This window comes from Cucurbita pepo, chromosome LG05 (genome assembly GCF_002806865.2).
Source record: "Cucurbita pepo subsp. pepo cultivar mu-cu-16 chromosome LG05, ASM280686v2, whole genome shotgun sequence".
Classification (NCBI taxonomy): domain Eukaryota; kingdom Viridiplantae; phylum Streptophyta; class Magnoliopsida; order Cucurbitales; family Cucurbitaceae; genus Cucurbita; species Cucurbita pepo.
Window position 1 is genome coordinate 8,593,675 of NC_036642.1, and position 25,218 is coordinate 8,618,892.

At 36.3% G+C, this 25,218-nt stretch overlaps 2 protein-coding genes across 2 annotated transcripts; one reads left to right on the top strand and one right to left on the bottom strand.

The window, feature by feature from the left end:
- The first annotated feature begins 1,695 nt into the window (after positions 1-1,695).
- On the top strand, positions 1,696-9,287 carry LOC111795615 (probable N-acetyl-gamma-glutamyl-phosphate reductase, chloroplastic). Its single transcript, XM_023678142.1, has 15 exons — positions 1,696-1,824; positions 1,910-1,960; positions 2,175-2,315; positions 3,557-3,664; positions 3,820-3,906; positions 4,024-4,074; positions 4,184-4,255; positions 5,592-5,711; positions 7,444-7,504; positions 7,601-7,681; positions 8,230-8,309; positions 8,403-8,492; positions 8,563-8,691; positions 8,783-8,897; positions 8,998-9,287. Exons 2-14 carry the CDS (start codon positions 1,919-1,921, stop codon positions 8,888-8,890), a joined length of 1,170 nt encoding a protein of 389 aa, XP_023533910.1. The 5' UTR covers positions 1,696-1,824; positions 1,910-1,918; the 3' UTR covers positions 8,891-8,897; positions 8,998-9,287.
- Positions 9,288-9,464: 177 nt separating this feature from the next.
- On the bottom strand, positions 9,465-24,680 carry LOC111795614 (kinesin-like protein KIN-12D). The gene is made up of 37 exons (XM_023678141.1): positions 24,448-24,680; positions 23,695-24,379; positions 23,353-23,508; positions 23,167-23,250; positions 22,789-22,908; positions 22,596-22,709; positions 22,409-22,501; positions 22,161-22,321; positions 21,970-22,044; positions 21,784-21,871; positions 21,639-21,697; positions 21,334-21,397; positions 21,181-21,246; positions 20,925-21,107; positions 20,597-20,701; positions 20,283-20,518; positions 20,137-20,206; positions 19,945-20,010; positions 19,274-19,353; positions 18,646-18,724; positions 16,756-18,468; positions 16,184-16,633; positions 13,254-15,710; positions 13,057-13,164; positions 12,840-12,961; positions 12,653-12,740; positions 12,449-12,523; positions 12,128-12,370; positions 11,927-12,025; positions 11,702-11,779; positions 11,569-11,624; positions 11,374-11,485; positions 11,116-11,226; positions 10,233-10,403; positions 10,099-10,164; positions 9,899-10,018; positions 9,465-9,797 (listed from the first exon to the last, which is right to left on the bottom strand). The coding sequence occupies exons 2-37, from the start codon at positions 24,376-24,378 to the stop codon at positions 9,660-9,662; spliced, it is 8,790 nt and encodes a 2,929-aa protein (XP_023533909.1). The 5' UTR covers position 24,379; positions 24,448-24,680; the 3' UTR covers positions 9,465-9,659.
- Positions 24,681-25,218: the final 538 nt, after the last annotated feature.

The window sequence follows — 25,218 nt, forward strand, 5'->3', positions numbered from 1 at the left end:
AAANTATGCATGTGTACCTAGCATATTGGAAAAGTACTCCATGTTTATGACATACAATATGCATGAGGTTTCACATTTAGAATCATAATACAATTACTTTTCATCTCAGTGAGACATGCTTATATATCCCTAGTATTTCATATATGTTCGCGATACAAAGTGTGTTATAGTATTTGTGATGTCCCATATTAGTTGGGGAGGAGAACAAAACACCTTTTATAAGGGTGTGGAAACCTTTCCCTAGCAGAAGCGTTTTAAAGCCTTGAGGGGAAGTCTGAAGGGGAAAACCCAAAGAGGACAATATCTGCTAGCGGTGAGTCTGGGTTGTTACAAATGGTATCAGAGCCAGACACCGGATGATGTGCCAGCCTTTTTGTTGTTCCCCGAAGGGGGATAGACACGAGGTGGTGTGCCAGTACGGACGATGGGTCCCGAAGGGGGGGTGCACTGTGATGTCCCACATTGGTTGGGGAGGAAAACAAAACACTTTTTATAAGGGTGTGGAAATCTTCTCCGAGTCGATGCGCTTTAAAGCCTTGAGGAGAAGCTCAAAAACGACAATATCCGCTAACGGTGGGTTTGGATCATTTCATTGAGAATCCCTTTACCAGACGTCCAACAATCTTTGTCTTTGTCTTTGCCTCGCTCTAGAAGTATAAAGTAATTTAGGTTCGAATCTCAAAATAAGAAAAACGAGACAAAAAGAAAGAAACGAAAATCAAAACATTTATGAAACAAGTTGCCACATGTTGTCATTGTTGGTTGTAGAATTTGAGCACACGACAAAATGGATGATGCGTTGAGTCAAATATGGAAAATTGAAAAATAAAAATAATTTTTTTAAAAAAAAAGATTTTCAAACTTTTAAAAAATTAAATAGTACGAGAATCAAAACTTAATTGGTGTAATAAGTATTGTAAATTTAAAAATATTCGATAGGTGAAGTCAAAGTATACTCGATATAAAATTTGACTACTTTAAAATTTTATTCGACAAGCATGTAAATTTAAAAATATTAAAAAGATTAAACAAAGTATACTCGATATAAAATTTGACTACGTTAAAAATTTATTCGACATAGCATAAAAATTCAAAATTTAAATTTATTTAACCAACTTTATATTAAAATTCTAGTTTTCTTTTATTGTGAAGTTGGAAAAATTTACATCTATTTAATTTATTAGATATAAAATAATTATAAAAAAAATCTATAAAACAAAATTAATTATTTTTAGTTTATTTAAATGCAAAAGTTAAAAGCAAAATTAAAAATTAAAATAAAAATTGTCTTTGGTTTGGATCGTCTGTATTTAATTGGTCCTTGAACTTTAATAAATCATTAAAAGCTTAATTTTTTAAATTCACGAATTCGTGTATAATATATCATTTAATTTTTTAAAAACATCTATATTTAATAAGTTATTAAATATTTTTTATATAGGGATAGGTATAAATTAAACAAATTTCGAATTAATTGAATTGGTAACATAAGCAACTTGAATAGAGTTCACAGCTAAAATGCCACTCTCTATTTTCAGGTTGGTTGAGTAATTATTTATTAAAAATTATATTTATCCGTAATATTATATATTAATTAGATTATAAATATTCTTAATTATTATTCTAAACCTAAAAAAAAACAAACAGGAAGAACATGGAAGTTCACGTCATCGTGGAATCAAAAAAAGAAAAAAAAGAAAAAAAGAAAAATAAAAAAGAAGATGATCGAGAATTTGCACAGAGATCTTATATTCAATTCATTCGTCTGGAAGAGCGGCGGAAAGTTCTTCAGCGGCGCATAAGCTTGTGATCTAATCAACGAAGGTTTAAGCGCCTAGTCTCTATAATATTCAAATGGCCGTCTTCTGTGGTCTCTTGAAACCTTACACTCCTTTTCAAAATTTTGCAGGGGTAGAAGATGGCGTCTTCAACCTTCAGTTCTGTTTCTTGTTTATTCAAGGTTTGGACTCGTTTTGCTTTTTGTTTAAGATTATCCAGAAAATGTGGGATTTCTTACCAAGTTCTAAATGATTTTTAGTTCTTTCATTTTTTGTGTACCACTTTCAAATCTGTTTTCGTGGTGGCGAGTGAAACTGTTTAAAAATTTCGGAAAGTTTTAGTTGAGAGAGGATTTTCTTTGTTCCTTTCTGTAATTTTGTTTTTTGTTTTTGTAGGATGAATTGAAGATTTTGAATCTTAAGAAGCGGAATGAAGGGAAGGTGTTTGTTAAATGTTCTATGAGTTCTAAAGCTCAAAAGCCACAGCCGGAATTTCGCATTGGTGTTCTTGGAGCCAGTGGCTATACTGGTTCAGAGGTAGTTCTTTTCTAGCTTGAAACTTAAGTCTTTACTTCGAGAAGAAATTTGTGAGATCCCATGTCGGTTGGAGAGTGAAATGAAACATTTCTTGTAAGGGTGTGGAAACCTCTCTCTAGTAGATGCGTTTAAAACCTTGAGGGGATGCCCAAAAGGGAAAGGTTAGAGGGAAACAAAGCATTTCTTATAAGAGTGTGGAAACCTCTCCCTAGTATACGCGTTTTAAAACCTTGAGGGGAAGCCCAAAAGGGAAAGCTTAGAGGGAAACGAAGCATTTCTTATAAGGGTGTGGAATCCTCTTCCTAGTAGATGCGTTTTAAAACCTTGAGGGGAAAGCTCAGAGGGAAACGAAACATTCCTTATAAGGGTGTAGAAACCTCTTTCCAGTAGATGCGTTTTAAAACCTTGAGGGGAAACCCAAAAGGGAAAGGTCAGAGGGAAACAAAACATTTCTTATAAGAGTGTGGAAACCTCTTCCTAGTAGACGCGTTTTAAAACCTTGAGGGGAAGCCCAAAAGGGAAAGCTTAGAGGGAAACGAAGCATTTCTTATAAGGGTGTGGAATCCTCTTCCTAGTAGATGCGTTTTAAAACCTTGAGGGGAAAGCTCAGAGGGAAACGAAACATTCCTTATAAGGGTGTAGAAACCTCTTTCCAGTAGATGCGTTTTAAAACCTTGAGGGGAAACCCAAAAGGGAAAGGTCAGAGGGAAACAAAACATTTCTTATAAGAGTGTGGAAACCTCTTCCTAGTAGACGCGTTTTAAAACCTTGAGGGGAAGCCCAAAAGGGAAAGCTCAGAGGGAAACAAAGCATTCCTTATAAGGGTGTGGAAACCTCTCCCTAGTAGAACTGTTTTAAAACCTTGAGGGGAAGCCCAAAAGTGAAAGCTCAGAGGGAAACAAAGCATTCCTTATAAGGGCGTGGAAACCTCTCTCCAGTGGAACCGTTTTAAAACCTTGAGGGGAAGCCCAAAAGAAAAAGCTCCGAGGGAAATAAAGCATTCCTTCTAAGGGTGTGGAAACCTTCCCTAGAAGACACATTTTAAAACCTTGAAAGGAAGCCCAAAAGACAAAGCTCAAAGAGGACAATATCTACTAGCGGTGGGTTTGAGCTGTTACAAAATTTTCTTGCTTGTCTAACTGCGAAAGCGGGCATTTGGAATGATGGGACATAAAAGCATGAAATCTTATATTTCTTGTACTCTTTTCCACTTAAGGAATGATCCCTTTTGTTCTTTGTAGATTGTTAGGCTTCTAGCAAATCATCCACACTTTGGCATTACTCTCATGACAGCTGATAGGAAAGCTGGTCAGCCGTTTTCATCAGTATTTCCTCATCTAATCACACAAGTATGACTCTCTTACTAACCCGATTCTATTTAATGTCGGTTGTGGTCAGTTTTGTTATGTTTCTTAGAGTAAGTTTCTGGAGATGGACATTTTGAAGGTTTCGTATTAATAGTTTGCGTTGGAGTTATGTTAGCTGAACTCCTTGCTGTTTATAGGATCTTCCAGAATTAGTAGCGATCAAAGATGCAGATTTCTCGGAGGTCGATGCTATATTTTGCTGCTTGCCGCATGGGACAACGCAGGTGAGCACCGAATTGCAGTTTTTGATCGATTATTTATGAGATACCCCTAAATATCATGAATGTTACATAGGCTTTTCTCCTTTTAAGTCACATTGGTTTGTATTTTTCTTTCTCCAGGAAGTTATTAAAGCCCTTCCCAAGGAATTAAAGATTGTTGATCTTTCAGCTGTATGTTTAATGTTTAAGTACTTTATAGTATTTTAAGTACTTGGGGCTCTTACTTTCTGAGGTTGAAATGATGAATTGTTCCCGTGAACTGTACTCGATGATTCTGTAGGACTTTCGCTTGCAAGATCCATCCGAATACGAGGAGTGGTATGGCCAAGCACATAGAGCAGTGGATTTGCAGGTGTGCTTTTTTAGTGTTTCTTTGTTTGAACTAAGCAAAATTTTCATTGGTTTTGTACGTTATATCTCGTTCTACATGTTTCTCTCAATTCCCCCGAACCTAACCCGCCCTTGCCAGAATCATGACAAAAGCTATCATGCACACCCTTTAATAACACCTGCCATGGCAATACCTTCTCTCGAGAAGAAGAAAATTACCAACATCGAAAGAAACACGTATTCTATTGAGATCGACAACAAGTTTAGAGGGACGAGGGTTTAACTTTTAGAGACCACAAGAGACAAAGCCTTTTTTGTTACTTTAAGATGGCTGAATTTGACTAGCCCTTCTCACAGCTCGTCTAAATGAGAAATTCTTTAGGGAGGAAAGATTCGCCAAACTAGCCATTTGGGTTGAAAAGACAACAAAAAAGGTTCATTTGTGCCCTTCTTCGAGACTCACAAAACGTTTGTGCCACACTTATTCTCGCCCTTGAGTGAGTTAACGAACTCAAACTCGGATCATTGGTGTCTCAAAGGGCCTATCTCATAACCTCCACCTTCATTCTTGGAAAACCGTCTTCGAAAATGAGGTTAGGGAGAGTTTTGGAACACATTTTGAGAAAGAAAGTGTTTTACGCTAGCAAGTAATAAGGGATAATAATAGCATTGATATCATATAACCCGAGTAGGAAGATTTGACAACTAGTCATATCCTCCTATAATATGTTAGGTTTGCCCATCAAAAGTGATGAGTCGTCATACGCTTACAAAAGTACAAGAAAAGAAAATGAATATACGAAAGGTGACAAAACTTCTAGGTTAGTGCCTACAATAGAAGATCTTCAAGCACGTCGACTAACCAAACAACTACCACTTCTTCAATCGGCAGAGTAAAGAACCGCTTCCCGTGCTTCTCTATTAACTTGTAGGCTCTCCCTCGAAACCACACATGAAAAACTTACTATCTCGACAAAAAAAAAAAAAAAAAAAAAAAAAAAAAAAAAAAAAAAAAANTATCCCTTGTCCCACCCTCCTCACGGCGAAAGGCATAGAAAAGAATGACTTGGGAGGAAGAAGAAAGCAACGAATTGGAGGAGAGAACCCATTTGACCGTTCCTTTGCTAGTCAGTTTTGTTAATCTTCATGTGTTGATAAAATTATGTTGTTAGTTTATTTACCTCCCTTTTCAGTTAAGTCATGTGTTATAAGTTTGTAAATTATGCGTCGAGGGTATATTAGGCTGGTAGGGGTGCAATAAGACGTGAACCTTGCATTTCTTGGAACTTCTTTCTCACATTTTTTAGTATACAATTTTGGAATTTGTTAATGTTAAAAGTATTTCATATTGGTTTCAGAAAGAGGCCGTTTATGGTTTGACAGAGATTCTAAGGGATGAAGTCAAGGGTGCTCGTCTTGTAGCTAATCCGGGCTGTTATCCAACATCTATTCAACTTCCTCTTGTGCCACTAATAAAGGTTCTTATCTATCCCTATCATATCATATCATTAGTACATGATAATGCAATGAATGCTGAGCTGATACTCTTTTTTCTTTGATCCTATGTTTATATAATCCGAAGTACAGAAATAAAATATTTACTGCAGCTTATCGTGCATGCCTTGATCATTAACTTCATTAATAATACCTTAGAACGTTCGGGGTACTGAAAATTTTTAAACACTTTATTATGACGACATACTTTGCATTAACATTGTCATGATCGGGGAGATTGTTGTTTTTGTTTCATGTATAATTGTCGCTACTCTTTGGTTACTGAGTCATGGTCATTTCATCTTCCTATTTATTATCCCATAGAATGAACCAAAATAGAAATGTATTTTATTGCTATCCATTATTATGAAGCTTTAATAATTTGTGTAGGTGCTTCTATAGTATTAAGCCTCCTTTATAATACGTTTAAAAAAATCATTTCGATTATATCTACCAAAGATGCTGGCAAACGAGATAACCATCCTCATAAATTATTGTTGCAAGTCTCTTATCATATTTGTAACGACTCGACTTTTCTTACACAGTGGTCAGGGTCGTTACAAAGAAAAGTGATGTTTAAGAGTCTTAAAACAAATGAAAAATATGTAAAAGAGTAGTTTATTAAAATCATGTGCAGGGGACCCCAAGACATGTAACCTAAAAAAAAGTTTATTCAAACAACATAAAAACTTAAAACCAAGAGTTAACTCGGTGTGATTCCCTAGAACCCATAAACTAGGTGTCCACAAAATCACAATTCAAATCAACGAACAACTAAGTGCAGAAACGTCTATCAATGAAAAAATAAATTTCAATGAAAACATAAAATTCTCGAGTCGCCCCATGATTGACTTCTCTACCCTGCTCGTCATCTCTGTGCCACAGCCTCGCCTGAAAATCGTTTTGAAAATCGTTTTAAAAACAGGGCGATTGCAGAAAATGGTGATCAAGGTAAGGGTTACACGCTGTGTATTTTGGGTAACTAGCCATTGATAATCATTTTAAGGAGTAAAGGTGGATGTTGATTTTCATGTGGTAAAAATTACACGCGGTGTGTTTATGATAATTAACTACTAAGGTCCATCGATTTTGTTTGATTGTCGTGTGATGGTTATGTATTCGACCCCAACAGGGGAGTTCCTTACTAAATATTTTAATACACACCCTGTTTTTAAAACGATTTTTAGGCGAGGCTGTGACACGAAGGTGACGAGTACGGTGGAAAAGTCAGTCATGGGGCGACTTGAGAATTTTATGCTTTTATTGAAATTTATTCTTTCGACGTTTCCGCACTTAGTTGTTCATTGATTTAAATTGTGTTTGTGGACACCTAGTTTATGGGGTTAGGATTCCTACCAAGTTAACTTTTGGTTTTAAGTTTTTAAGTTTTTATGTTGTTTGAATATTTTTTTAGGTGGCATGTCTTTTAACCTTTTTACAGGATACCCGCACATGATTTTAATAAATTACTTCTTTTGCATATTTTTTATTTGTTTCAACTCTTAAAAATCACTTTTCTTTGTAATGGCCCTGACCGCTATGGGTAAGAAAAGTTGGGTCGTTACAATATCTAGGCTTCTTGGTTCCGTTCTCCTTTTTTTGTTGATTATATTCTCATCGTTTCTCTCCTTTTTTTTTCTTTTTTTATTTTTTTTTATTTTTTTTTTTAATTTTTTTTAATGGGCTTCTAATCACCTCTCAAATATTTTCATTCAGGCTAATCTAATTCAACTTGGGGGCATCATTATTGATTCTAAGTCTGGCGTTAGTGGAGCTGGTGAAGATCTATTTCCAGTTTACGCTTTCTGCAAAGTTTGTCATAAACTGTTGAATACATTGTAGTGTACCTTTATTAACATGCTTTACTTCGTAGGACGTGGTGCCAAAGAGGCAAATCTATACGCCGAAATAGCTGAAGGCATTTATTCGTATGGAATTACTCGACATCGTCATGGTGAGTGGACATTGATCATATTGACTAAGATGCTAGGGGATGCTATCAATTGAATTACTTATATGCAAGTTGTTTGTAATGGCTTAAGCCCACTACTAGCAGATATTGTCTTCTTTGGGCTTTTCCTTTCGGACTTCCCCTCAAGGTTTTTAAGACGCGTCTGTTAGGGAGAGGTTTCCATACCCTTATAAAGAATACTTCGTTCTCCTCTTCAACCGAAGTGGGATCTCACAATCCACTCCCTTTCGGGGCCCAGCATCCTCGCTGGGGCTCGTTCCTTTCTCCAATCGATTTGGAGCCCTCACCAAATTTACCTCTCTTTAGGGCCCAGCGTCGCGTCCTTGCTGGCACACTGCCTCATGTCCATCCCCCTTCGGGGCTCAGCCTCCTCGCTGGCACATAGAACTGATAGCTTGTTTTCTTTCACTTGGATTTCACCTCGGCACGAGTCTCTGCTAGTGCAATCAGATCTTTATACAGGAGTTCAGTATTTAGAATCTCGTGATTGATATACGCTGTAATGATCTCGTTTTTTCGTTGCTTTTCAGTTCCTGAAATTGAGCAGGGATTGTCTGAAGCGGCAAAATCGAAAGTAACCGTCAGTTTTACACCCCACCTAATGCCAATGGTAACGAACTTTGATTTGCTAACTAGGTTCGTCTAAGGATCGATCGTTTCTTAAGTACGGTAGTTTAATGGGTATATTCTTTTACTGTATTAGATTCGAGGTATGCAATCAACTATATATGTTGAAATGGCTCCAGGAGTGACAACCGAGGATTTGCACGAACACTTAAAAGTCTTCTATAAGGTATAAAAAACTATTCTCATTCTACAGATTGAGAACTATTTGATATATTTTTTTTCGTGTTTCCTTGTAGGAAGAAGAATTCGTACGTGTGTTGGAGAAAGGAGTCGTCCCTCGTACTCATAACGTTCGAGGGTCTAATTATTGCCACATCAATGTCTTCCCCGATCGAATTCAAGGAAGAGCGATCATTGTTTCTGTTGTAAGTTGATTGAATTCATAAATAAACGTTAAAGTTTGCATATCCCAATCGATACAGCGCCTAATAACGATCTCGATGAGTCTATGAACAGATCGATAATCTTGTGAAAGGGGCTTCAGGTCAAGCTTTACAGAATCTCAACGTGATGATGGGATTCCATGAATCTACAGGGCTCCTTTACCAGCCACTGTTTCCTTAATACACTAGTGAGTCCAAGTCAAAACCTTCCTTAACTGATTCAAATACTTTCTCGAACATAGGTCGGTCCGATGGTCGATTAACTATATCTCACTACCCGTTGTGTAGGTTACATGACATGAAGTTGCGACGTTTGTGGAAGCTCCAACCTCCAACTGTATCATAAGAGTTAGTTCCCAGATGATGGGAAACAAATTATGATGATCAAGAATGTCTTCCAAAATAAGCAGCACTTCTTTTGTTCTTTCTTCTCAATAAAGAACTGTAAAAGGCTGAGCTAAATTTTGTTTAAAGATTTGGTAGCAAATATTTGAAGTAAATTAAGTATACATTGTCCTAAAATTTTGATGTACTTTCAACTTCGATTAATTTTGGTATATATATCTTTAAAACGTCCAGTTTGGTCTCTATAAAGCTGTCGTTAAGTCACTTAACCCACTCGAACAGTTGTTTCAACCAACTTTAACGGAAACTTGGAGGTATGATTAGCTAAAAACTTGTTTAAACTAAGGATTCAAATATCTTTTTTGAGAAAAATAAAACTCGAGATAGAGATGATAGAAAAACAAACACAATTTTCTGAAACAAACTTTACTATTTAATTATAATTAACAGTAATATTTACACTGTCAACAAGTGATAGACAGCTCAACCAATTCATACAGATATTCTGGCAAATGGCTAATTACAATTTCCTGGAAAGTAAACAAATAAATTGAATAGCCAAAAAGAAAATCACCTCAAAAACCCTTTTCTGTATGGGCCTCGCCTCATCGATCTAAAGCAGAAAAATATGAAGTTTGAAGCAGCCTTAGAGGAGACTGACAATTATCTTCAGTCTTTGAACTTCTTGGTGAAGGTTGCGGTATGAGTTCGGATAATCTAATTCTTTCGTTCGCAATTTTGTTCTGTATAAGAACACAAACCGTATGGCTTTCAGTTTCAATTCCTTATCGAACAACTCCACCGGAATAATGAAATTTACTAACATATGTATAAGAACACATACCTTGAATTTGAAATCCTGGAGCTCTCTTTCTACTGAAGAAATTCTGATCATTAGTTGATCTAGTGCCTCCTCAGCCACGGAGGGGCATATATCAGCTGAAGGTTTTGTTACTCCAGCTGCCTGCAAGTTAAAAGAAGTATGTATAAGTTTTCTACTATGAGTTTTGTTTTTCTTTAGCATTTCTTGAGGTTAATACTTACTTTTAAAACACTGGTGCATAGATTTAATAGCTTCCGAGCTAGTTGGACCTTCTCTTCCTCGGTTTCCTATAATGTCTTTGTTAGATAATGAAGATTGGTTTCAAGTCATCATGTTCTGTTTGCAGAATACTAACCTTTAACTTGATGTTTAGTCGTTGCTCCTCGTCAAAATCAATGTCTGGAGTCTTCCCAATGGAGGTGCGGAAATAAGCAAGTTCTTCTTTTACACGGGATAGAAGAATCTCGGTTCGATGCAGCTTAGCACTTAGGTCTCCATTTTGTTCTCTTAGAATGTTATTTTCTTCCTGTTGGGATAAAAGGGCAAAGAAAAATAAGGAAAGATTACGTGAGATCCTAAATTGGTTGGGGAGGAGAACGAAACATTCTTTATAAGGGTGTGGAAACCTCTTCCTAGCAGATGCGTTTTTAAAAAAATCTTGAGGGGAAACCCGAAAGGGAAAGCTCAAAGAGGACAATATATGCTAGTGATAGACTGTTACAAATGGTATCAATGCTAGATACCGGTGATGTGCCAGTGAGGAGGCTAAGCCTCGAAGGGGGGTAGACTGTTACAAATGGTATCAATGCTAGATACCGGTGATGTGCCAGTGAGGAGGCTAAGCCTCGAAGGGGGTGGGCACAAGGCAGTGTGCCAGCAAGAACGCTGGGCCCTGAAGGGGGTGGATTGGGAGGTCCCACATCGATTGGAGAAGGGAACGAGTGACAGTGAGAACACTGGGCCCCGAAGGGGGGTGGATTGTGAGATCTCACATCGATTGGGGAGAAGACCAAAACATTCTTTACAAGGGTGTGGAAACCTCTCCTTAACAGACACGTTTTAAAAAAACCTTGAAGTGAAGCTCGAAAGGAAAAGCTCAAAGAGGACAATATCTGCTACCGGTGGGCTTGGGCCATTACACTACTTGGAACGGAATGGATGGAGACTACTGGCAACTGCTAACAAGAGATAGTTTGGCAAAATTGAAGTAATAAGCATGAAGTTATCTTGATTCTTACCTTGATTTTGGCATGGTGATGAATGCGCTGCTGGAGATTTTGTTGACCAGACAATTTCTTAAGTTCTCCTTCAAGTTCCATTACTTTCTGCTTGTGATTATAGTTCTCCGACTATGCAGAAACAAAAAGGCAAATCAGATAAAAAAAAAACATATATCGGTAAAAGATAATGTCGGACTACCCTGTAAGGAAAATGAAATTATAGGAAAGTTTGAAGAGGAAAATCAAAGAGATAAAAAAAAATTTCAGCATTCAAACCTTCAACATTTCGTTCTCAGTCTTGAGTAACTGATCTTTGTGGCGAAGTTTTTCCAAAGCAACTTGTAAGGCTAGCATTTCAGCTTGTTTTCTATCAATCTCCTCCAACCATCTGAAGAAGGAAGAAACTTAGATACGATTGAAATAGTTAAACAAGTTTGAAAATTGAAAATACTTGTAATTAAATAAGCTCACCCACGACGCTCCTCAACAAACTCACTGAGCTGTTTCTTCAGTTTTATGACCTTCTCCTGAAAGATATCTAAGATTATAAACGAACTCCAATATACAACCAAGTTTCAATCAACATTGTATAAACTAGGATTACCTTTTCTTGGGATTCAACAATGTTAAAATGGGAACTCTCTGATGTCTTCTGCAGCTGATGATTATCATCGAACAGTGACTAGTAATATTAAACAGCACGTGATAAGAAATCTTTCTCAGACTATAATGCTAAAGTTCCATTAACAAGAACTTCAAGAGTTTCTTGGATGCTCCATCAGATAAATGACTATGACTAATAAATAACGAAGAAGGTTGCATAAAGTACCATGCAAGTGGTCATATCAAGCTTGACACCTAGCAAGTCTCGGATGACATCATGCGTCATACTCTCAGCAGCAGCTAGTCTTGCATTCAGTGAGAATATCTGACGAACACCCAAAAAATCAATAATTTTGGATAAGAAAATTCTGATGTCCATTAATTTAAAATGTTATAGGTGTATGGATTTGCAAAGATGGGCAAATACCTCTTTTTGTCTGCTAACTGCCAAAGATTCGAGCTCCTCAATGCGATTCCTTGCAGCAGAGAGCTCTTCATACTTCTCAGATTTCATTTGTTGTGCCAAGCCCAATCCAATGCATTTAAAAGGTGAACCAGATCCCCGTGGCCTTACTGCTCCCTTGTCCATCTTGTTTGAAGAAGAATTATTGACATGTGTGGAATTCCCTTCAGGTCTGACTTGTTCAGCCATCGCTTCCAAGGATTTGAACTATAAGGATTTGTGAGTTGTGAAGTTAGAGACAAAGAAAAAACTGTTTGAGCCAGAATGAAACTTAATTTTGGTTACCTTTTGCTTATACTCGTTAGCCTGTGCTTCTGCATGCATGTTTAGCTCAGAAATATGGGCTTTAAGTTGACCAATCTGTTGAAACAAATCGAAAGTGAAATACTACTCTAGATTAAAGCCAATTTTGGCTCAAAATCATATGAAAATATTTCAGTTATAGAAGACATAATTTGTATGATATGAGGATGCAACGATAAACTTCACCTCGGCAATTTTTTCTTTTACATTTTCTTCAAGAATTTGTATGTGTCGACACGCTTCTGCATGGCTTTTCTCTATTTCGTTTACATGCCTAAAGGTACAAGGAGAAAAAACATTAATGTCTAACATTATTTTTTACAGACATGTACAAACCAGTGGAGAAAATGGAATGAGTGAGTTGGTATTATACCTTTTCAAGTCAGCATCTGCATTTCTAAAATTCTGCATTTGGTTTTTCACTCCATGAAGCTCTAATTCGAGCTCTTCTCGTTGTAACCTTTGCTGTTCAGCATCTTCCTTTACAATGTCAACCTACAAAGGGGTTCGGACATCAGTTTATTTAGTTGAATGACAGAAAACTGTCGAAAATATTTCTCAAGTAACGCAATCTAGCCACTCTACTTCACCTTATTTTCCAGTACATTTATGGTAAACTCGAGCTCTTCCACAGACCTCTCCAAGAGTTGCACTTCAGCCTCCTTCTCTTCAGCATAGATCTTTTGTGACTCAGCTATCTGAAATTCATGAATATATTAGGATAAAATCATGATAAAGGAAATCTATGTCCTAACATACCATTTAGTGGCTTATTTATGGAACATACCTGTTGAGCTTTCATCAGATTCGCCTCATTTTCTTCAGCTAGTGCTTCTAAGGTTCCTAGATTTTCCTTCACACTACGCACCTCCATTTGTAGCTGATCTCTTTCACTTGTCAGCTCATTCAAATTACTTCTCAAAAATTCAATCAAATCGTTCATTTGGCCGAGTTGATTGCCCACTCGTAACAGTTCCATTTCCAAGTCTTCAGTTACCTTCTTCTTTTCTGACAACTCCTCCTCAATTGAACTTTTTTCTAATAGAACATTTTCAATTCGAGTTTTCAGCTCCAAATTTTCACTGAACATTAACTTTTTAGAATCACCTTCTTTTGATAAATTGAGCTCCAGATCATGGATCATGTCCATTTTATCCTGCAATTGAGCTTCTAGTCTATGGGTATGAGCAATGGCCTTATCAAGTTCAGCTGACTTTTCTGCAAGCTCATTATCTAAAGCCTCCCTTGAAGCTACCATCTCATCTAGTTCATCTTTTTTGTCCTTATTTTTAGAAGCGGATTCCTGCAGCAAGCTAAGATCAAAGAGAAGTCCGGCAAGAACTTCGTCCTTCCTTATTAACTCAGTTTGAAGATTCAAATTCTCTGATTCCACTTCCTTAGTTCTCAACTCCAGGTATTCAAACTCTTCCAGAAATTTTGATACCTTCCCCACATTTTCCTGCATCTCATGGTATATCTTATCCTCTACTGGACAACCTGCATTCAACGCTTCTACTACTCTGGTACAGTCAACATCTAACATGTCCATTGAATCAACACATTTTGCAACGTTCATACTCATAATCCTGAGAACTGCATGCATATTTTCCTCATAATATTGAAGTTTGTTTCTGAAAGAAACATTCTCCTCATTTAGTGAATTTACATGGTTAACAAAAATTTCAAAATCTTGCCTTTTTGAGCACAATGTCTCTGCAAGTGTAAGCTGGAAAAATTGCAGCTCCAGGAATTCAATATTTTTCTCTTCGAGATCAGTATTTAAATTCTGAATTTTCTGATCTAGGGCATGTATTTGACTGAAAGAATCTCCCAATAAATTTTCTTTCGTTTGCGAATCCTTCAGTAATCTATCACATTCAGCTTCAAGTGCTTGATATTTCCTCCTAACATCATCCAATTCAATTTTCAATACATCATTTGAACCACTGGCTTCTTTTAGCAGCTGAACTTCTCGTTCAAGAATTTTGTTCATTTCATCCATCTTCCTCACGCTCAAATTGCTTTCATTCAGTTTTGACAATAAATGTTTCCGCTCAACCTGTGCTTCTTGAACTTCCTTTTGTAGAAGTACAACTTCAGCTTCTTTGTCTAGTAAGAGTTGTTCATTCAACTCTTCACCAACCTTGAAAATAACTGCCCTTTCCTTTAAAACCTCCAAAAATGCTAGACAATTTATATGCTCGCTATCAGCAATAGACTTCTGGAGAGCCATCTTTTCTATTTCTGCTTCTAAAATACTTGACTCTAAATCTCTCAAGCATAAACTTGTAACAAAAAAATCAGTTTGAGACTCGAGGAAATTTTCCTTTTTCTTCAGCCATAGCTCTTGATCCAAAAGTGATGAAATTAAATTTTTATTACTGTCGTCCAACTCCTTCATCAAAACAACAAGCTGATGTCCCATGTAATTTGACCGTTCTAACATTTGTTCCTCTTGTATTTGTAGGTCTGATATCTTTTTCTCAAATGAATTTAGCTTTGAACTCATTTCTCCCGCTTCCTCATCTTTCTTTTGGATGCGATGAAAACTGTTCTTGAGGTCAGATAGTAATTTTCCTTTCAGAATTTTACACATATCAAGCTCTCTTTTTGACTTGAGGTTTTGCTCCCTTAAACCAGCTACTGCAGCATCTGATTCACACAGCCCATGCTGAAGCAAACCATTCTCAGCATTTAACCCCATCACAGTTTCCAATAATATGCCCATGTGACAGAGGTGCAGTACGGATATAGCACAATCCTTCCCAATTATCTCAGACCATATATTCTCAAAACATGAACGGACAAACTTGGTTGAGTCCAGTTGTAAAGACTTCATTGACTGGATCTCAGATTCCAAAGACATGAAACTGCTGTTGACAGTAGTCTGGACTTCCGCAATGGTATCCTCCAGTTCCGCAACGGAAACATCTATATCTATTAAATTTGAGTGTAGATGTTTTTCTAGAGTTTGGAATTGCTGACACGTTAACATATTACCATGTTGCAAGCTTGTAACCTCTTTCATCAAAAGTTCCTGCTCGGTGATTTGCAACTTTTCCTTTTCCCTTAGCCTTTCTATTTCAAGCTTTAACGTCTCATTTGCTATCATGAGCTCATTAATCATAATATCTGCTTCCTTTATGGTTTCTTGGGCTTCTTCAAATTTAGCCAGAATGCAAGATGCCTCTGCAGCCTTGTAGATTGCTGTTACCTTTGCTTCCCCAACTTCACGTTCAAGTAACTGTAACACGTGAAATGATAGTTTAGAAGATGATGGTAACTAGCTGCAAACATATCTATAAAAATCAGTCTGTTTCGTAGTTTGAATTCTACAAATGCTTTGCTTAATTTGAGATGATGATACACTATACAACTTCACTGGTTAAAAATGGGAACACTCACAAATACAAAGGTAGACATATCAGATTTCTAAAAGGTAACGACAACATTGGGTCCATATACATATAATATTCTAGTCTGACACTGCTGTTTCTGGGACATCATTTCTTATACGGTAAAGGAGTAAGAAAAAAATTCTTAATATGAAATAAGCTGCAGGCTAAGGATAAATTAAAACTAGACTGTTGAAATAAGAGATAACAGCTACTTAGATAACAATTCTAAATAAACAATCGGAATTAGGAATTCGTAGAAAATCAGAAATATAGTTTAAACGTGTAAAAAAAAAATAGTTAAGGAGATAGTTTGCTTAACCTCTTTTGTTTGGCACCAATGAGAACTGGCTTCAAACACATTCTGTTCAAATGCTTTTGACCTGTGATTGAAAGCTTCCATCACATTCTCAGATTGCTTTTCAAACTTTTCTATGGTTTCTTGCAGCATAAGTACTTGATTCATTAAACACTGTAAGTTCTGCTGGTTCTGTTTTTCATTGATCAACATCTCTTTCTTTTCATTTTGAAGCTTGACCATCTGGGCTTGTACCACTCCCAAGCTTCTTAGTGCAGATTCTATTTCTTTCTTCAGAAGTGTGATGGTAATATCTCTATCAGAAATACTATTGAAGGTTTGAGATTCTATGTTTTTCTCACTACATGTAAAGCCATGTACTTTTTTTCCCACTTTAAGAGAACGATCAAATACTTCAGCTGTTTGGCCTTCATCCTGATCTATGTTGCTTTCTTGATGTGTGTTTGCACCTGTCTGCAACATATTTCACATTTGGTAATTAGGAAGTCAACCTTCAGTCATAGTTAAACATCATACATGCATGCAACTAACCTCAAGATCTAGCTTGTCAATCAGAAAGCAAAATTTTAGCTTACCCATCTTTCTTCCCTCTCACCCAAAGACGAAAATATATCCTCTGATTTCTGTTCCTCAGTATCGATATGCTGCTCTCCCATATTTGAGCTCATGCACGACCTTAGAGTAGAAACATCAGTTTTCAGCTCAGCTAGCTTCTCAATTGTCAAAATTTTATCATTCTCAAATTCGTCAAGCTTTACTTGCATAGAATGACGATATTCTTGTTCCTCAGTAAGTTGCTTTCCTAGTGTAGCACAAGTTCCCCTTGATTCTGCTAGTTGCTCCCTTAGATGCACTATCTGTTCCTCTGCTGCTTTGATTAAAGTGGCTTGGTGCTCAACATGGGCATCTTTCCTCAAGTTTGATTCTACTGATTCTTTTAACTGGATATTCTTACCTTTCAAGGCATCAGAATGAGAATGGTTCAGCTCTGATAATCTATTAACAAGAATAAAACCAATTGTAGCACAAACTGATGTTTTTCTAATACGTTCTTCTGCCAATTTGATGGTGTCTTCCATTTCTGCAATACTTGTAGCCTTTTCTTTAATCTGGGATGTCAGATGAAGGATCTCCTCATCTTTCTCCTTGCACTCCATTTGATGAGCTTCTGTAATAGCTAATGCTGCTCCTCTAAGAGATTTAAGCATGCTCTCCATGTCAATTCTTTTATTATTTGCATCCTCCAAACACCTTCTGAGTTCTTCAATTAACAAGTCCTTCTCAGATAAGATTCTTATCATTCTACTCACTTGTTCAGAAATCCAAATCCTTTTCTCTGGAAAGGAAGAAGATATGTCATCAAGGTGATTAGACGCATCCATAAGTGCTACATATCCATCAGCAAGGATTTCCTCCATCTCACTCGTCAGCAATTCCCATTCTTCAGCCAAGATTGAAAGCTCCTGGTCCTTTTTCCCAAGTATTTCACTTAAACTTTCATTATTATCAGTCATAAGCTGGAGTTCATCCTGCAGATTTTTCACTTCAGCTTCCAGAGAGTTAACATCTTTTTTCATCTCTATTTCTTTCAAATAACTATCTTGGACTTGTTGCTGAAGTATTGCTAGCTCTTCCTGCATACAGACAATCACCTCAGCAGTTTCAGCTTCAGCTTGCCTGCGGACTTCATCAATTTCTTTATCATTTGAAGCTTGACATTCACGATCCAATTGGCATAAAGCATTCAATCTCTTGGCCTTTTCAAGAGAAACTTGCATCCTGTTCATTCTTGTTCGCAGTCGAGATTCATCAAATCTTGAATGGATTGAAGGTGATTCAGGTGACTTGTCATGTAACTCCTTCAGAGAAAGGCATTTTTTCAAACACATGATTTCTTGTTCCCGTTCACTCAGAAGCTGCAAATTTTGACAGTTGTTATTCCTCAGTTCCTCAATCTCATTGATTGAGAGAACTTGCTGCGACTCAAGCGCTTCTATAATGGATTTTGCTTCTTCTGATTCCCGGTTTACAGCTTCACACTGTTCACTCATATGCTGAAGATCTTTTTCTGCAAGCTGAAGATCGTTGTTCAAGCATACGACTCTGTCATCAACTTCTCTGTGAGACAGCATTACTTCGTTGAGAATGATTTTAAGTACATCCAATTCCATCTTCAAATTGAGAATTTCTTCATCATGTTTCTCCAGTAAGGAATTGTCATTCCCCGCAGTCAGCTCCATATCGATTGTCTTTGGCACCAAATCTTCCAAATCACTTTTAAATGATTCCTGGAAATTCGCATCAAGAAAATAATAAATACTTTTGGCCTTTGTAGGACGACAGTAATATTCCAGCGTACATACTATTCAATAATTAGGTGCATAACAATTTTTTTCAAGACTATCAAATTTCTTATCGTCATTCCAGTAGTATTGCTTATACAAATTTACTTTAAAACAAAATACCTGAATGGTATAGATACTATGATCTTGACGCTGATCAGATTTTAAAGTACTCAGCATTGACTGCAATCGGTCTACCTCCCTGTATAGCATGAACAAATTACTTCTCAAATCAATCAATAACTCACTAAAGGTCTCATTTTGCAAGATTAAGAAAGAGAAACTTTATTGGATAAATTGCTTTTCTAGTATGTAAAATGTGCATTTTACAGAAGCAATTGCAAATAAGGTTTTTTAATAAATAAAAAAAATCATTAACAACGACCAATTCATTAATAATAGTAATCAATGAATTTTTAACTTTTAACTATAACAATTAATGTAGATAATTGACAACTGACTTAAATATTAATTAGAATTATTATAGTAATTATTAATTGACATAGGTTAGTATCTTTTCCCAGTATTCTTTTTAATTACTAATTAACTTGATAAAATTAGTCAATTCATTTTTAAAAGTAATCATGGATTAAATTGTTACTGTTATCTTTTTTGCCATCATTTTAATATCTTTCTTGGATTTGCTATTTTTGCAATTTGCAAGTACGCAAATCATTTTATGTTATATTTGAAATTAGGCCATCTAAAAGCCTTGCTAAAAACTTCAGAAAGAAATAAGAAATGTACTCACCAGCTAAGTTTTTTATTTTCCTCTAGGCAAGATTCTAGACTGCACTTGGTTTCCTCTAGCTCATCAAGTGCTTTCTTCAACTGTAAACAGACAAAATTTAGTCTCATATTCAGTAATACCAAGAACACGAAGAAAACATGGATTCAAGAAAGTGATGAAACTATAAGGTTGTTCGTGTATAAAAACCATTCTTTTTTTTTTAAGGTTTCTTTTTTATGTTTTGGAAAGATAATTTGTAGAAACATTTTTAAGGAAAAATAACAAAAAATGAAGATATACGTCGGTGTTTATATTTTGTGTACATATATTCATTAATTGTTAAATAACTTAATTTTAAAGTTTTATATGGAGTAACAATAAATGTAAGCGAAGAAAAATGGTGTCTTTTCAGACAGTTTTTTAAAAAATACACCCTAACAGCCCTACACAACATCCTTTCATCTGAAGGTGATGGTTTTATATTCTTTTGGCAGATAGAGAAGAAAAAAGTAAGCTTGTAATAAATTTTATCAAGCGTTCTACATATGGGTTCCCCTCAAAGCGAAAAAGTATACAAAAATTATGAAAGATCTAGGAAGAAAATACTTCGTCATTTTCCTTCCCATTCTATCACACTATTCATATGGTCATGTTTCTGGAATGAAAATCTTCACCAGTCAAGAAGTACTGACCTGAGGTTGCATGGTGGGTTTTGAATTATCTTGCTGTTCTGAATTCCCAGAGAGAAATTGAAGCAGCTGTTTTTTTTTTTTTTTTTAATCATTATCATTAAAAGAAGAAAGTTATAGGCTCTTCAAACGAAAATCAAAACAACTTCCATAAGAAAGCAATATGTGGACAACTTCTTCAACTTTTAAAAGTACCTGATCACGTAATTTGGATACTTCGCCCATAAGTACTTCTCTCTCCCCCTCTTCATAGAATTCTTGAAATCTATTGAAGATTAAATAATGAAGTCTCCAAAAACAAAAAAGAAAAATGAAGGAAAAAGAAACAAGAGCAATATTACCTTCTAAGCTGATCCAAAAGCCTAATGTTCTCTACGGCAAAGCGAGTAACTTCAGGATTTCGATCCATTTTGGCTCGAAGTACCTGAATCTCCTCAGATAGACCTCTATTCTCATTAAGAAGATAAGTTTCTGCTGGAATTGAACCACCAAGAAGTGACTCCATTCTCTGAATTTTGTCCTCTCGAAATTTGAGCATCAGTTTAGCACTCCTTGTATCCTCCTCTCTTTGACGGACCTGAGAAGCAGTTTAGAAGATAAATATTACCTAAAAAAAAAGGAATTCCAGAATAAGGAATAAAAAGAAGAGAGCTACCAAACGGTTCAGCTGTTCAATTTCAGCTTCAAGTTGCTTGATGGATGCTTCTGCCATTTTTTCCCTCCTCAAGGCACCAGCAAGTGTTATCTCCAAAGATTTTAACTGTTTTTTATTTTATTATTCCATTTCAGCCAAGATTGTTAGAAACCGACAGGAAAATTTTCATAACATTCCACCACAGAAAACTCAAAAAAGAAACACGAGTCTCAGGAGAAAGAAAAGAAGTTGACAGCAAAATATGAAGATAAATCACTCGTTCCAACAGAATTAGTACAAATATTCATACAACTGATCAATATTACAAATTCAACGCAGACAAGTATACCTGTTTCGTAGACAGTCTCACTTCTTTTAATTGAGAGTCAAAGGAATCATCGTCCTGTGAAATGTCCATATCACATATATTTTCTGTATCATGGTCTTCAGGTTCCATTGGTGTATCTTTGACAAAGGAATCAAATGACAGAGATCTAGAAACATTCTGCCGTTTGAGGTATGCAAGCTCTTCCTGTTACACAAACAAATTATTAAGTATAAACTGGATCTATGAATTTAAATTAATCATATGCATGTCATATTACCTTAAGAAGCTGTATCTGGCGTTGGAGTGCAATGACATCCCCTGTTGAATCTTCATTGACAATTGCCTAGACGTGACATAATGAACATCAAATTGGTCATAAGAAATTGGAGGATACCATCAACTAAGTGGTTCCTAAATGAGGGTAACTTACATTGTTTTGGATGAGCTTTGCCCGCTGGGCAAACTTGAGAGTGTTTAGTGTTTCAGCTGCACAACTGAATAAGAAAATGGTTAATAAAGAATTAGTATATAAAGAGGAGATATCATCACAACAAACTCCCTCAATCAAGAGCCTGAAAACAGATGTGTAAAATAGGGCCACATAAAGATGTAGTTGAAGTAAAAAAAAAATAAAACTGAAATCTTTACAACATAATGGGCTAGAAAAAGTAGCCTGAGCAAAAATTTGATTAGTATTCGACAAAATCCAGTATCGATAGAGATTCAGTAACTAACCAAATAGAAGGGCTAACGTTTGCAATGATCATAGTTTTTGAATTTCCACCAAGAGAGTCCTGCATTATTATTATTTTTTTTTTATGTCAAAAACTGCATCAACAGCAGAAAGGCAGAATGAATTTGGAATAGAACCATTATCAACCTGAAGGAGAAAGGTTAGCCTTGAATCTCTGTAAGGAATGTGTCTCGGCTTCCCACGTGCCACATCCAGTAACACCATTATAACATGACTGAAATATATAATCACCGTTTAATTCAAAAGGCCAAGCCGCAAACAAACCAATTTAAGATGGATGAAGTGTCATAAGGTAAGGGCATAGATTGATACCCTAGTGTAGACAGTGACTTGTTAATATTAGCAGCTTCCTTTAAACGCTCACCCTCAGCTCCAGAAGTTTTCTGCCTGTTAAACAGAATACAGGGTTTTATGAAATAAGAATAGAAGCAAACCAAAAAAGGAAGAATTTGTGCACATGTTGTGGCCTGAAACTCTTAGCGAAAATTCAGTCGATTCCTTACCTTTCTGAACCAGCAAGATCAACGAGATTCAGTCTAGCAAAGCGTAGGTTAGTTGAGGAGTCTTTTTCCCACTTACTTTCAATCACACATGTAAATACACTATGTGAGCGACTGCTTTCCCTATTCATATTTGTGGATGCAACTTTCCTATTTGAAGACCCCTAAAAGCATCAAACAATGATTTGATCAACAAACAAACGAGTCAAGTTGAATTGAAAGAAAGAAACAGCCGAAGAATAAACTGTAACCTGAGTTAGAAGCCTGAGAATGTCACTAACAGTTCGAACTTCAAATTCCGACAGATTTTCTACATATACACCCTTCTTAACATCTTCCCGCAGCTATGAGAAAACAAAATAATTAGGAGAACGGTCAAAAACTATTTACCAATGCATAATGACACGTGTACTAAAATATAGCATTAATCAATCTTACAAGTAAATTCGTGGATGAAGGATCTAGAAGATCTGTTATTTGTTCATTATAAATCTCTAAGAAAGAGCATTTGCAATTATACTTGAGTTTCTCATCTCGCCGAATTTCTTCCTCCTGAAAATGGCTAAGATTGTCAGAAATTATCTTTAAACCACTGCATAATAGAAGGAGATCAAATGAAAGTGAAAATTACAGCATGGATTCTTGCAAATAAGAACTCAAATATACGTGGAGTGATCCCACGATGTGGACTTGGCTTGACTTCAAGATCTTCAATCTCACCAAGCATAGTGTGTGTTTTTCCACTTCCAGTCTGCATATAATCAAACTCAGAACTCAATAAAACATTAAAAGCCTGAGAGAACAATGAGCCTTATCAGCTACCATAAATCACTCTATGTTGTGAACAAATTAGGTAACACTTGGTTATTAACATCCATATAATTATTGACTACAATGAGCATGCAACTAAAATTAGGCAGGTCGCTACAATCAGTTAATTATCAAGATACAAATAGAAGTGAAATGCCTGGCACTGTTAGGAAATTAGTGAAGAAAGTATGAAACTTACTTGACCGTAGGCGAACATACAACTATTGTAGCCTGACAAGCAGTTCTCAACCATTGGCAGAGCAGCCATCCTGAACAACATTTCCTGCAAAGAAGAGACATATCATCAAAAAAGGACATAGAGGATGAGAGATAAACTCCAAAGAGAGTAAAAAATGAACGGTCAGGATTTCTTCTCCAACCAAACCTGATCAACTGTTTCACAAGCTACATGATCAAACGTAAATCTTGTTTCTGGTTGGCCAATCCAAGTGATGGACTGAGCACTTTCCTGCTTTAAGCACCTATTGTAACCATTATTACTCCTCTCCATGTCATTTAGAGGACGAACACGTATAAGAACCTGTAAAAATTTAACAACTATAAGTGAATTCTAGCTAAATGCATCAATAAATTTGTGGAGTACTGATTAAGTATTAGCCGAAGTCATCTGGGTTCTCTAGAATTGTACGAAGATTAATTTAAAATTCCATTGTGCTGAATATGGAGTAATACAGAGCCTCATTAGTAAGAATACAGATGTAATTACCTGTACATTGTGTTCCATCCAAAATGAGGGGTCTTCTTTAAGGTCGAAGTGAGGGACTTCGACCGTGTTAACAACCGAAGGTGGTACGGGGTTAGCATGAATCCCTTTATACAATGCAGATAAGTTATTGATTCGATCGATTTTGCTGCGACATAATGAATTCGGAGGTTTAGAAACACTTTTAGACGGAGTGCTTTGCGTAGAGTTGCTTTCGGAATAACTCGACGTTGCTCTTCCCACCGTCCTCGTAACCCTAGGGGTGGTAATGTTAGAATAACCCCCATTTCCACATCCTCCTCCGCCACGACTCGGCTGTGCTGAACATGTAACCGAATCAACCTTCTCCTCGTCGGGAAGAGAACCAGATTCGCTTTTCTGAGCCCAACCAAATCGCTTCCTCGACGAAAACCCAGTTCCTCCATACTTGTCCGGCGTGCGAAGCGGCAATGCAAGATCCGAGCCCTTCCCCTTGGCCTTAACGGGAGTCCTCTCCACTCTACTCTTTAAACCAACTTCCGATTCCGGATCTGAACTCCGAATAGGCTCTTGAATTGAATTCAATGGAGGTCGCGAAGAGTCCAATCCAATTCGAGTAATCGAAGAATCCCTAGGATTCACCGGTACATTTTCGAGCTCCTCGTTCTTACCAGAACCCCGACGCAAAAACTTGAAGTCCCTAAGCATTCTGGAAAGGAATAGCAGAGAAAAATCAACAAAGAAACAAAACGAGAGTGAATAACACCAGAAATTCACCTGAAGGAAGAAATGTAGAACAAATCAGGGGACAGTTGGAACTTCTGAAATTGCTTTCAGCTAGATTCACGAAGCTTTTCCAGCAGATCCTAGGGCAAAAACGAAGAAGGTGAAGAAGAATCAAACGGATCTAAGACGAAAGATAGTAACCTCCAACTCGGCCTGTAAGAATCTGCAGAAATCTCCGTTTTTCTCCATGAGCAAATTTTGGGAACCTGTCCTGTGGCTGGACAGTTTGAAGTTTGAACTGAGCTCTAAAAAGTGGGGTTCCAGAAGGACTTTTGTAATGGACGGCTAGGATTCCATCAAAGATTTCAAAAACTCGACCGCGGCTTTGGGATTTGAATTCAGTGACGGCCTTTTTTTCAAAAATAAATTAGTAAGGGCTTTTTGGTCTTAAAGGAAATTATGCGGCTGTAATGAGGAATTTCAAATTTCCAACGGCTATATGTTTGTCTTGTAGTTGTATTGCTCCCAATTTCCCAGTAACAGATAAAATATTTAAAACATTAAATTATATCTTAGCTAAATTAAATAAATAAATAATAAAATATTTAAAACATTAAATTATATCTTAGCTAAATTAAATAAATAAATAATATTTTTATATCTTAGCTAAATTAAATAAATAAATAATAAAATATTTAAAACATTAAATTATATCTTAGCTAAATTAAATAAATAAATAATATTTTTATATCTTAGCTAAATTAAATAAATAAATAATAAAATATTTAAAACATTAAATTATATCTTAGCTAAATTAAATAA